Source organism: Cebidichthys violaceus, unplaced genomic scaffold (assembly GCF_023349555.1).
Source record: "Cebidichthys violaceus isolate CVI_PGR_0920_01 unplaced genomic scaffold, fCebVio1.0.p SCAF_8, whole genome shotgun sequence".
Classification (NCBI taxonomy): domain Eukaryota; kingdom Metazoa; phylum Chordata; class Actinopteri; order Perciformes; family Stichaeidae; genus Cebidichthys; species Cebidichthys violaceus.
The window spans coordinates 12,098,024-12,110,329 of NW_027176964.1; the positions used below are offsets into that span (position 1 = coordinate 12,098,024).

Sequence of the window (12,306 nt, forward strand, 5' to 3'; positions counted from 1 at the left end):
GCCTTATGGTAAAACTGCAATTCAAATAAAAAAAAAAAATAGTGTGGGACTGCACCTTTTCAAGTTGCTTGCAGAAGCTCTCAAACTTGCAAAAAATCTGCGTCTCTGAAACCTCAAAGGACCTCTTTCCAGGTTTTTCCATTATTTGTTTCTTTGTCTTCTGGAAGCAAGACTGATATTCCTCATATAAGCAGAAACAGTCCTGCCAAAGATAAAAGATGAATGAATTTGAAAACGGTTACACGCTGATGTCATTATGTGTTCTAATAAGTGCCATCATCACCTGCATTTTCTTGACGATTTCTTCAGCATCTTGGTCCCATATTAGACATGTGCCATTGCCAGTAATATGTGATCTGCATGCTGTAACCATCTGACTTGTGACCTGGAGTTTTTTTCAGGAACACAATTAGATTTTCTGAACAACAACATATATTTTTCTGAGACTGAACACAGTACACTTACTTTTATGAGCAGTGCGGATATCTTTTCACTGGTGTTGTAGTACAGTGAAACACTGTAAATCATTCGAATAGCATTGGTGATGTTCTGCACGCTTTTCTTCATGGTGACCTGAAATCACACATCCATGTTTATTATTAACGTTCTAATGAACAATTAATTTACAAAATGCAACAAACTTGCATTAATACATGATGTTCTTAAAGTCCCATCTTTCAAAATGTTTCATATTACCGATACATTTCTTGACTCTTAGTAATGTGGAGAGGTCACTAGTAATACCTATCCTAATAGGATAAAAAGCATGCAATTTTTTGGTAACATATTAGTTTCAAGAACTTGATTGAGTGGTTACTGTCATTAACTTGTGGAGTTTAACCCCCTCTAAAAAAAAGATACACAATTTTTTTCCAAAGTGTATTCTTAAAACCTTGCTGTTACCTCAAAAGCTTTCAGCACAGCTGTCTTTAAACCAACTATAGTTGCTGTGCCTATAATTAAATCCTGATATCCACTGTATCTGAAGTTTAACCTACACCCTCTAGACCAGGGGTCACTAAGACCGCGGTCCGGATCCGGATCCGGACCCAGACGCTGTTGTATCTGGACCCTGGACCTACAACTGATAGATAATTGAGGATTATTACATTTTGCCGGCGCTGTATAGCCTTTACTGCACTCGTTCAGCGGTGCAGGAAACACACCAACCAATTACATGCATTGTAAATCATCTCAAGTAATGCTACTCAGCCAATCAAACACATGTATGTGTATTCTGATAAACTTCCTGACTCAAGTGAGATTTACACACAAAAGAGAGACGGGCGACAGGCCGAGTAGTCGGAGAATAGTACGTGAGTCAGAGAAGTTATTTCACATGGCGTTCTCCAAAAAGAGAAAGTGGTCAGTCAGACCAAAGTCTTTCTCCAAGAATGGACAGACTCATATACTGTATGTTAATTCTTCCCACGGCAGTTCAAAACCAGTATGTCTCATATGTTCAGAGGCCGTGACGAATATTAAAGGTAGCAATGTAAAGCGCCACTATGAGACAAAGCACAAATCGTTTGAGCAAACGTACCCACTCACATCCGAAATGAAGTCACAAAAAATAAACCATCTTAGAGCCCAATATGATCAGAATCCTAACACGTGACTTCACTGCCCAACAATGATGGAATGGAGAGGAATAGAGCTGAAACAAGTGGTTTCAATAACCACAGATAAATTGGAAGATGAGAAGAATATAATATCATGGTTATCTTGGTTGACATCCCTTCACCCTGAATTAACTGAATTTAAAGCTGCAGGGCAAATCAGTGAAATTCATTTTTGTAAAATTAAGTACTTTATTTTAAGAGTCACGTTTTTCAAAAGCTTTCTATTATTAAATATATTCTTAAATGCAGCCTTTATTTCACTTGAAACGAGAGAAGAACATTGATTTTTTTATTAGATTATGCATTATTTATAATTCATCCAGTTCAATTTGAAAACTGGCAATAAATATTGTTGAGATATTATTCAATTGAACTGTTTTTATTTGATTTGACAGTCAGTTGTTGACTAAATAGACGTTGATACAGCTGTTGTCTACTTCAATAATTATTGGACTAAATCATAGCGCAAATTAGACATTACTGTGATGTTCCAGACCTTTGCGTGAGGAAATTCTCTCTAAATGGACCTTGCTTAATTCTAATTGAATACCTCCTTCTGCTACAGCAAAAAAACTCGGGATGCTTTTCTTTTATATTGCACAAAAATAATGAGCAAACAATAAACAAATATGTGCCATTAATGTCATAAAAAAACAGAAACATCCAGTTTCTCATACCCCTCCTGTAAACACATGGGCTGCATCACAATACAGGGAATTGGTGACCGTGCATTAAATACATATTTTATATAGCTTTACGTAATTATTTCAGTTTGAGGTTTTTCTAATTTTTACTGTAGAAAGTAAACATGACTTTAAAATAACACACACATTTCTAAAATTTAATAGAAAATGCATTTACAAACTAGGCCCTCAACAACATTTAGGGCATTCTTTTTTTATTTTATTTATTATTATCTTTTTTTAGCACACATTTACATTAATTATTATCCAACATATTAGTGTATAAATTCATCATATCAAATTATTGACTATACATACCGGGTCACTGGTGTAAAGAGGTTGACAGACTTTCTCCAGTGTGGAAAGGAATTTGACATTTGAATTTGCCTCATTGGCTCGATCTGTTATCCTGTCATCCAGTTCCCGCCACTTCTACATGGGTACATGGTTGAAAAAGTTACATTTTGAACGTCATCCTTCAAAAACCCAAAGGTTACAAATTTGGAAAATAAAATTGCATTCTTCATCCACCTGGAACGATCATCTTTACACTGTGGACTGTTGGATTTTTGATAATTACAATAGCTCATGCAACTATAACATTTTACCACATAATTTGCACAGACATTTATCTTGTGATTTTACACAGCATCAATTCTTCATATTGCGTCGATACACACGTCAAACCATAGTCAGATCAGATCAACCAAAAACCTGGTCAAATTGCTGTATAACTTCTTTAGGGTATTACTTTGTATAAGTTTGACACTCAAGCCACCGTACCTTCATCATCTTGGACCGGCTGATATGGAGCACCATTACCACTGCCTTAAACTCTGGGCCTTTGATGTGATCGATGATGGAGTTGAATCTTAAAGACATTTTTTTCCAGTGTTCCAACTCACTCAGTGGCCCTGCAGAATCAACCTCTTTCCTCAACAGATCACTTTCTATCAGGACCTGATGATTATGGACACAGACAATGGTTACAATTTCCCTTTACAGGGCAGCAATTCAATCAACACATCTACGGTAAGATTAATTTAGGAAGTGATATGCTTTAACACTTCAAAATATAGATTGATTCACTATGGAAAATGTTCCATGTCCAACGTTATTAACAGTTTACATTTATATTTTGTACTTATCGTTGATACTGGGAGAAACCGTGTTTCTGTCGACATAAATTTGACCGTCTGTTAGTGTAATAACAATAAAATCATAATTTTACCAACCTGCTCAATTTGCTTATACCATTGCATCAGAATCTCTTCCAGTCGATGCACCATGTCCAAATTAGCAGCTGCAACTTTCATGTCGCCAAGGGAGGCCAACGTAGAGAAGTCGATATCTGTGACTGTATTCATATGAACAACACTCTCATTGCTCTTCTGAATGTCTGGGGTACAAACAAGAAAGATAAAGATCATGTCATTTACTTAAATGACACTATTTGTTTACAACAATATCATTGTTAACAGATAATGCAACAATTGACAATTTCAAAGCAATAAAGTGTGACTTGCCAAACAAAATGGTTACGACATGGTACTGCTTTAATGTCTTCTAAACATCAAAACTTGAAAGAAAAAGAAAAAATGATGTAACTGACAACTTACTGACAACAATAAAATAATGACTTACCATCTATGGAGCTAATACAACGTTTTACGGTGTACTTGAAATTCTTTTTTAAATTTTCTCCATGTCTAGACTTATTTAAGACACCCCAGTTTTGAGCTGCGTCAAGAACTGGTAGCACAAAGTTGAAGGAATTCCTTATTCCTTTCAGAAGGCCATCTCTGGCATCGACCATTGAAAAGAAGATTTCCTACAAAGCATCAACACAATAGCATCCATCACGTCACAAAATGAAAAGGCAAATAAGCAAATTCTAGCTTAGTACTAGTTACATGGTCCTCAGCAGTAATCCTCTACCGAACTAATGCAAGATGTGTTTTCATTGAAAACAGTTGCCAATGTTTCAAAATGAATACAGGAAATGCAGATTAGCTTAATCTGACTGGTTGAAGGAGAGCAAATGAGTAAAATTAGCTACATCGTTAAATAGTATTAAAAACTGTTGCCTCCTCAGACATGATAGCATCAACTTCAGCAATCTTACAAGCACTCCGGCAACATGGTGCATTTAAATGGCCTTAACTCAGTTGTCATGGGACTAATGGACTTAACATTTTTCACAATGTATCCTTCTATAATGCCCCAATATTCCCAAGATTTGAATTTACATGAGCTCGATCAATCAATGATCTATAAAAGTGTTTTTTTTAATGTAGATCCATATTTATGATAAAAACTTGAACACTTTTTCTATTATCAAGATTATTATAGAGTTGTTTAGCCTTAGCGGAGTTATGTACTCTCAGGTAGCCTTCTGTTTTAACACAAAGAAAGAATATGATCTAAAGGCTTTACAACATGCATTCATGTTTAACTGGTACATATTACTAATTTAGCACACAAAGATCAATTATGATTAGATTATCCTCTAAAAAGGGAGAGGTATATTCAACTTATGTAATAATCACAGCACTGGGGGTGCTAAACTCACTAAATAATGAATGTATATTTTACAAGCAAAAACATTTTCGCACATAAATAATAATTCAGTCATGCCCATTCAACAGTGATTTTATTTGGCTATTAAAATACAATAATTCAACGTTAAAATGTGTCCATCACACAAAACAATGAACATATTACAATTACAGAGACACACTACTATAAACATACATGACTGTCTTACCTCATGTATGTTTTCTGGATTCACAGGAACGTCCACTCTACTTCGTCTGAAAGTGCAGCAAATGCCTGTAAGGCATGTCTGAGACAGATCGGCTAAAAACAGCGTCAATATTTTGTCCCCGTTGGTGGTCCCACGATATGAGCGTCCACACTCTGAAATGATATTAAATACAAATTGTTTTTAATGAGATGAAAAACAGTAATTGATACGGATTCTGTGCACTTAAGATTGAATATTCACCATTACGGGGACAAATACAATCAATCATGTAATGCAATTATGCCTACCTATTCCTGGGATTTCAGCCTCTTGATACACAAAGGAAATTGTTTTACAACCTCCTTTGGCGAAGAAGTTATCAAAAGCATCTAGCTATTGAGCAAGAAAACAAAAAAATAAATGTTTTATTACTGTTTTTAACAGTGATGATATTTAAAGAGGCATGAAAGACATTCAACCAAAAAAGACCAGTCGTACTAGTAACTAAAAGACCCACTGGCAGACTGAAATGCACCAATATGATGCGTTGATGTGTATTGATTGAAATGTTGCTGCTTTTAGTATAATAATACCCACAGCCGTGTGTCGGCAATTTGCAACAATGTTAGAATCATAATCCATTCAACCGACCATGCTATCATATGATGTTCTGACAGAGTGAAGCCCCTTCTTCGTTACTTCTTTTTATTTATTCTGTTACTTATTCAGTCCCTCTTTCAATCTCTCACCAGAGTTGGGATTGTTGGAACAGTGAAAAGAATAACAAGACGTTTTTTTACAAGTCTTATTTTGTTTCTGTTGAGTTTGAATAAAGTGTGTTTTACGATGATCTGAGAGGGAAAATTACTGTTGTCTGACTGAAGTCTGAGGACAGAGTATTAATTTAATGTTTTATACATTAACAAATTATAATAACTGTCCAAACCTCTGTTGATTTGATCTATTAATTATTCACTTCAACGTGCGACACATAGAATCAATGGAAAAGAGGCGATAATTAATGTGTCCACCAGGGTGTCATGTTTCCATCACTGCCAATCAGAGCTGGAGCCGCCGATAAATACCTGTGGCTACTGCAGAGTAATTTGTCTCAGGAATTAATGCTGATTTCCCACTGAAGAAAAGGCCAGGTTAGTGGGTTTCTTGTGCAGTGGGAAAGGGGCTTTATAGGATACTCATGGGACAACTTACAGATGAAGAATCCAAAATAAATTCCTCTACTTCTGTTGGCGTCAAGAACAGCCTGGCAGCCAGGATGTCAATCATGTACTGGTGTGCAGGGGTGAGGAGCATCTTTCGCTCTTCTCTTGCCTGCTTGTATTTGGCCTGAGGAAGATAAGGGTTGTAAACAATATAAATTGTACTTACAAACGTAAAACTGCTGTACCATACTTAATAAGTTAAAAGGGATTTGTTTACTTGTATACTGAAAATCAATGATCCAATAAAAGTGTTAAATCAATTTACCTGACCACCATGCTTGTTTGCTTTTAGATCATCCATCATGAAGCGATCAGGCAATGTCACCGTGTTGACTGTTGAAAAACTCAGTTATTCTGCTTATTCTTTCTAGATTACATTTATAAAAATAAACTATTTAATTATTCGCTCTCTAGTGCTGGAGCCTCATGAAATTGTTTCATACAGCCTAGCTAGTTAATCTATGATGAAGCCACAAAGAGGTGTTGCATTAGTGTATTTTTTCACTAAAATTGGGTACATTGTAAGTGATGTTGGAGGGGTTTACTTACATTAAACGGATTAACAGTTACCGTTTATTAACGTTACATATTTGTGGATATGAGGCACCCCACCCACAAACCAAACACACAGTAAAGTTAACTCGAACTAACGTTTTAGTATCTTTAATTGGCTGGTTGTAATAGCTTAACTACCAGCTATTTTTTACCATTAGCAAAATAACTATCTCGGACTAGTTGTAGTAATAGCTAATATTTTAATTTAACTCTTTTTAACTTTGCTAACATTATTGTAACATATTTTCTGCCCTTACCAAAACTCAGTTGACCACATTTTCTCTAAGTGCTGTTTCTGTTAACCAAAGACTTGATGGTGTTTCTTGTTTTTTGACCGCTGACAATCAAGTTGTCATCCAAATCCAACCGTTATAAACTGAACTAATGTTAGCGTTATTACCGTTGCCATTAACCTTTAAGATGCCACGCGCTCCAGCCGTTAGCGGTGAACTAACGTTATAGCATTAGTTTTAAGGGTAACCAATAAAAGCATAGCCTGCGCTAAGCTAAATAACATTAAAGTTAACATTAGTTACTAGATGAGCGTTAACTAACGTTTGGATTAACCTGATGCTAGTTTTGACATTGTGTTAGCTTAACTACATTAGAGAGGCAAACGTGAACATTTAACGTGAACAAAATAACGGTATCTCGGAGTGAGACAGTTTGCCGTTAACTAGCAATAGTTAATATTTTAAGTTACTTTTTTTCACTTTGCTAACATTATTGTAACATATTTTCTGCCCTTACCAAAACTCAGTTGACCACATTTTCTTTAAGTGCTGTTTTCCAAAGACTCGCTGGTGTTACTTGTTTTTTTTTTACCGCCGATAAAGTTGTCATCCACATCCAACCGTTATCAACTGAACTAACGTTAGCGTTGTGACCGTTGTCGTTAACCGTGGGGATGCCACGCGCTCTAGCCGTTAATGCCGTAGACGAGGCGGTGATATAGCAATACCAGTAGTTTAACTCCCAACGTTCCTAGCCATATTTCAGTTTGCTTGTGGCCTTTCCCTCAGTTTTTGAGTGCTTGTCAAAGATTTGATTATTCTCATTGCCCATGCATGTCTCTCAGTTGTAGCCCTATTCATTTAGTTGACTCTGTTACGTTAAGTCTTCTCACTCAGTTTAACGTCACTACTTTGTGACAGACATCATCAGGTAACTGACGTTTAGGTGCAATGACTTCCGAGTCCTCTTTTCAGGTCAACTAGGGCGACTATTTTATTTTCTACATTTTGCATTTGGCACCCTCTACAGGAATGTTGATATGATGACAGAGTCGAAATAATCACTGATCCTGGATCGGGCTCTGGAGAGGACATAAGTTTCGTGGTCTACTGTGATTGGTCCAGACACACCATCTCGTTGTCCAATGGCGTGCATACATCTGTTCGCTGGAGCGACTCTAAAATATTCTCTCCTCTTCCTTCTTCGCAAGGAATTCAGTACTTAGCAAGGACGTTGTCAGTAGTGGAAAGTTGAGCTGAGATGGGGAAAATGCAAGCCTTGGGTTTAGTTGCGGTAATGTTAGCAGTGTACTCCGTTCACGCAAAAGTTTACTTTCGGGAGGAGTTTCTAGACGGTGGTAAGTTTGGAATATAAATGTATAACAATAGCTGTGCATGAGGTTAACGTTGATGCATTGCATGTTAGCTTGACTGTTAGCCGTCATTTTGTCACAATTATCATCTTGAGTTTATCTTGAAAGCCTGTTCTTTTCACGGTGTTCTTGTTCAATCGGTGATTCAGTGTAAATCGCGTCACATCTCCGTTTTCTAACTTTAACTGGGTTGGCAGCTGGTTTACGTTAACTTAACCAAGGCCCCGAAGCTAGCAAACGTAACACCCATAACTACTAACACCAAAATTGCTGTGGCCTAAGTTGCTATACAAACGTTAGCTATTCAAACTAATGTGGCCGGTTTGACCATTTCCAGTAGTATCTAACGCCAGTTAGATAATGTAATTTCCGGGAAGTAGCTTGAGGGCTATAAAATAATTGCCCCATATGTTTAAACCTCTGCAAACGTGCTGGTCTTTTTCTGTGCAGATGAATGGAGAAGTCGCTGGTTGAATTCCAAACACAAATCTGACTATGGAGAGTGGAAACTAACCGCTGGCAACTTCTATGGAGATGCTGAGAAAGACAAAGGTAACGGTTAAACGTTGTGTGTTGTAATCTATATATTCTAAAAAGTGAATCATGTCCTTTTTATTTAGATAACTTATTAATTTGCGTTGAAAATGCTAGGTTCATTATGGCTAAACAGATACCAAGGCACCTGTCATTAAAAATGTGTAAATACATTGTCCTAAACAGCTCTTTTATGCCAAAAATTATGAGATCCAATGTATGTTTATTTACCTTGTTGTCTCTGTTTTGCTCTCACACTATTAGCCAAAGTGAACCTATTTTATTTTTGTCTTGTGTTTGCAAACCTTTTTTTTTTTTTGCACTTCTTTGCAGGTCTGCAAACCAGCCAGGATGCTCGTTTCTATGCGACCTCTGCCCGTTTTGAGCCTTTTAGCAACGAGGGCAAGCCTTTGGTCATTCAGTTTACAGTAAAGCACGAGCAAAAGATTGACTGCGGTGGTGGCTATGTGAAGGTCTTCCCTGCAGACTTGGATCAGGCTGGCTTGAATGGAGAATCCTCATACTACATCATGTTTGGTAAGTGATAATGTGCATGGTCATTAACAATTATAATTACAATAACAGGATTTGGAACATAAATTGAATTACTAGTTTTTATTTATTCACCCAGGCCCTGATATCTGTGGCTACAGCACGAAGAAAGTCCACGTCATCTTCAATTACAAGGGCAAGAATCACCTCATCAAGAAAGAGATTAAGTGCAAGGTAATTCTGGCATTTCAAATTTAGGAAATAAATAGTTTTTCTTCTAGTATAAAAAACATGCACAGTCTCTGCACCAGTGGCTTGATCGAAACAATTGTTTTTTTTTTCTTCTAGGATGATGAGCTGACCCACATGTACACGCTGATCCTGAATCCAGATCAGACCTATGAGGTGAAGATTGATAACGAGAAGGTAGAATCTGGCAGTCTGGAGGATGACTGGGACTTCCTGGCTCCTAAGACCATTAAGGACCCCGAAGCCAGTAAGCCAGAGGACTGGGATGATCGTGCCAAGATTGACGATGCTGATGACACCAAGCCTGAGGTGCATGAGTTTACTGATATAAGTAATACAATTAGTCAACTTCATCCAGCATAAAATGCACCGTTGTTTTGGTTTGCACTAACTGAGGATGCTGGTATGGAGGTTAGTGTTTGTTTATAGGTAATGTCGACTGGAGGAGTGCTTTTCCATTTATTTCTCTCCAGGATTTTCACAGCAGTCTTGCACTTTAAATTTATGTTCATAATTCTATTAGTTACATTTTTTTGTTCTTCTTTTAGAACTGGGATAAGCCTGAAAACATTCCAGATCCTGACGCTAAAAAGCCTGAAGACTGGGATGAGGATATGGATGGAGAGTGGGAGCCACCCATGATCCCTAACCCAGAGTACAAGGTAGACTAAAGTTAGATAGTTGTGGCTTATGCTTTGTGTGATCTCCTCTACCTGAGAAATGGTTAATATTTCCTCAGCTTTGCCTTTGCTCCCTGATGATGAATAACTTTTTGTATTGCAGGGAGAATGGAAACCCAAACAGATCGATAACCCCAACAACAAAGGACCCTGGGTGCATCCTGAGATTGATAATCCTGAGTACAGTCCTGATTCAAACATCTACAAGTTTGACAACATCGCTGTTTTAGGTCTTGATCTTTGGCAGGTGAGAGAAAGGGGGAAAAAAAAAAAAAAATCATCTTTGATAGTAACGTTGTTGCCGTAGTGATGCTTAAACTACAGTTTAACATTTTTTACTGATTTGTCTCAGGTGAAATCTGGTACCATCTTTGACAACTTCCTTATCACAGACGATGTGAAGGAAGCAGAAGACATTACAATGGAGACATGGGGTGTGACAAAGGTGTGCTGGTCTTCTTTTAAGCCATATTTTGTCATTTGCACAACACACAGAGCAATTGCCAGTGAGATCCTGAATAGATTAGGTGACATAGTTTGATTATCTAAACTTTCCCCGCAGGAACCCGAGAGGAAAATGAAACAGGAGCAAGATGACTTGAAACGAAAGGAAGATGAGGAGAAGAACAAAGAACAAGACACCGAAGTTGATAATGATGAAGATGATGGTGACGACGACGATGATGAAGACATCGATGAGGAAGAAACAAAGGATGAAATGGAGGAGGCACTTTCAGAAATGGATGACGAGGAAGCAAAGCTTAAAGATGAGCTTTGAGGAGGTGTGGCCAGAAATGTTGTCTGTCCCTCCTTTAGAAACTCTGTCCTGTATTTCCCAGGGGTATTGTGGCTGCTGTGCATCCTTTCCCTGAGAGATTTCCGATTTGGACACAAACCAATTTGGGGGGGGCGGGGCAAGTGGATTTTAATACAATTTAGTTTGTCTTTATTTTTGGTCATGAAATTACCTTATTGCCCCTGAACTGCTAGATTGATTCTAAGGTATTCCATCTCTAAAGTCCATTCATCATTTTGTGATAACAGAATAAGGAGAAATTGACATCCACTGTTTTCTTGATTTTCTCGATCTACACATTTACTTTAGATGCAGATTCCCTTGCACAGGTTGCAGAGTTAACCAGAAGCCGTGATTGAAAAATTTGACATTTGCAGAGAATAAGAATTAACCATTAAGATTAATTGTTCCCAGGTGAAAATACATCTTGAAACAAGAAATGCACATAACAGAACATCTAAATTCATAATCTGTAAGATTTATACAAAAGATCACCAAATACAGACATAAATCAAGATTGTAGTGTAACTTATTTTGGTTGTCTGTAGCACTGACTATTTCTTTTCCACACTCTTAAGGCATAATTGAATGAAGTGTTTAGATATAAATTAATCTTTATCTAAGTGCACAATGAAATTGTTTTTCTACATGTAAATGACATGAATGTCTTCATGGTGATGTGATGGACCCTGCATTATTTCCAGAAAGTCTGGAGAAACAGATGGTGAGCCCCTGGTGTGACTCATGACATCACGAAGGGTCACACACTTATTTTTATTGGACAGAATGTTATTGATACCAAAGTTTTTATTAAAAGATTATAACCTTATTGCCTGGTCATATTTTGTACTACATATGCACATATTTGGCATGTCGTTAACATTACTATTATCTGACTTTACACTAACTTAATGTTTTGCAGTATTGGACAGAATTGAAGAAAAAAAATTTGAGACTGGTATTTTTCTTTTTTTAAAATCTAAATTTGTCCCACTTGGAAAATAAATTAATGTATAATAAACCTTCATGTGTGTTGGGGGAGAAAAAGCTGAAACGTGATTATGGGTTCACAAGTTAAGTTCTATTTCCTCTAAAGTATTTTCCAATTTAAAATTAGGAA

The 12,306-nt window shown here is 37.0% G+C and overlaps 2 protein-coding genes across 2 annotated transcripts in view; one reads left to right on the forward strand and one right to left on the reverse strand.

The window, feature by feature from the left end:
• LOC137892529 (dynein axonemal heavy chain 8-like) overlaps positions 1-6,578 on the reverse strand; it is a 35,515-nt gene extending 28,937 nt beyond the window's left edge. The window contains exons 1-11 of the mRNA XM_068737738.1: positions 6,540-6,578; positions 6,264-6,398; positions 5,360-5,444; positions 5,073-5,224; positions 3,950-4,136; positions 3,541-3,704; positions 3,089-3,265; positions 2,624-2,737; positions 466-573; positions 284-385; positions 56-202 (exon numbers count right to left, since the gene is read on the reverse strand). Coding sequence (XP_068593839.1) covers positions 56-202; positions 284-385; positions 466-573; positions 2,624-2,737; positions 3,089-3,265; positions 3,541-3,704; positions 3,950-4,136; positions 5,073-5,224; positions 5,360-5,444; positions 6,264-6,398; positions 6,540-6,578 — 1,410 coding nt within the window. The remainder of the gene's footprint in view (positions 1-55; positions 203-283; positions 386-465; positions 574-2,623; positions 2,738-3,088; positions 3,266-3,540; positions 3,705-3,949; positions 4,137-5,072; positions 5,225-5,359; positions 5,445-6,263; positions 6,399-6,539) is intronic.
• A 1,677-nt stretch (positions 6,579-8,255) lies between these two features.
• On the forward strand, positions 8,256-12,015 carry LOC137865875 (calreticulin-like). The gene is made up of 9 exons (XM_068701421.1): positions 8,256-8,420; positions 8,886-8,987; positions 9,303-9,506; positions 9,601-9,695; positions 9,810-10,019; positions 10,259-10,372; positions 10,494-10,637; positions 10,743-10,835; positions 10,953-12,015. Exons 1-9 carry the CDS (start codon positions 8,324-8,326, stop codon positions 11,166-11,168), a joined length of 1,275 nt encoding a protein of 424 aa, XP_068557522.1. The 5' UTR covers positions 8,256-8,323; the 3' UTR covers positions 11,169-12,015.
• The last annotated feature ends 291 nt before the right edge of the window (positions 12,016-12,306 follow it).

Excerpts from the sequence above, each read along its gene's own strand:
- LOC137865875 (XM_068701421.1), top strand. The coding sequence starts at position 8,324 with ATGGGGAAAATGCAAGCCTTGGGTTTAGTTGCGGTAATGTTAGCAGTG. Across the intron at positions 8,421-8,885 it reads GGAGGAGTTTCTAGACGGTG|ATGAATGGAGAAGTCGCTGG; the intron begins GTAAGTTTGGAA and ends TTTTCTGTGCAG. Across the intron at positions 8,988-9,302 it reads AGATGCTGAGAAAGACAAAG|GTCTGCAAACCAGCCAGGAT; the intron begins GTAACGGTTAAA and ends ACTTCTTTGCAG.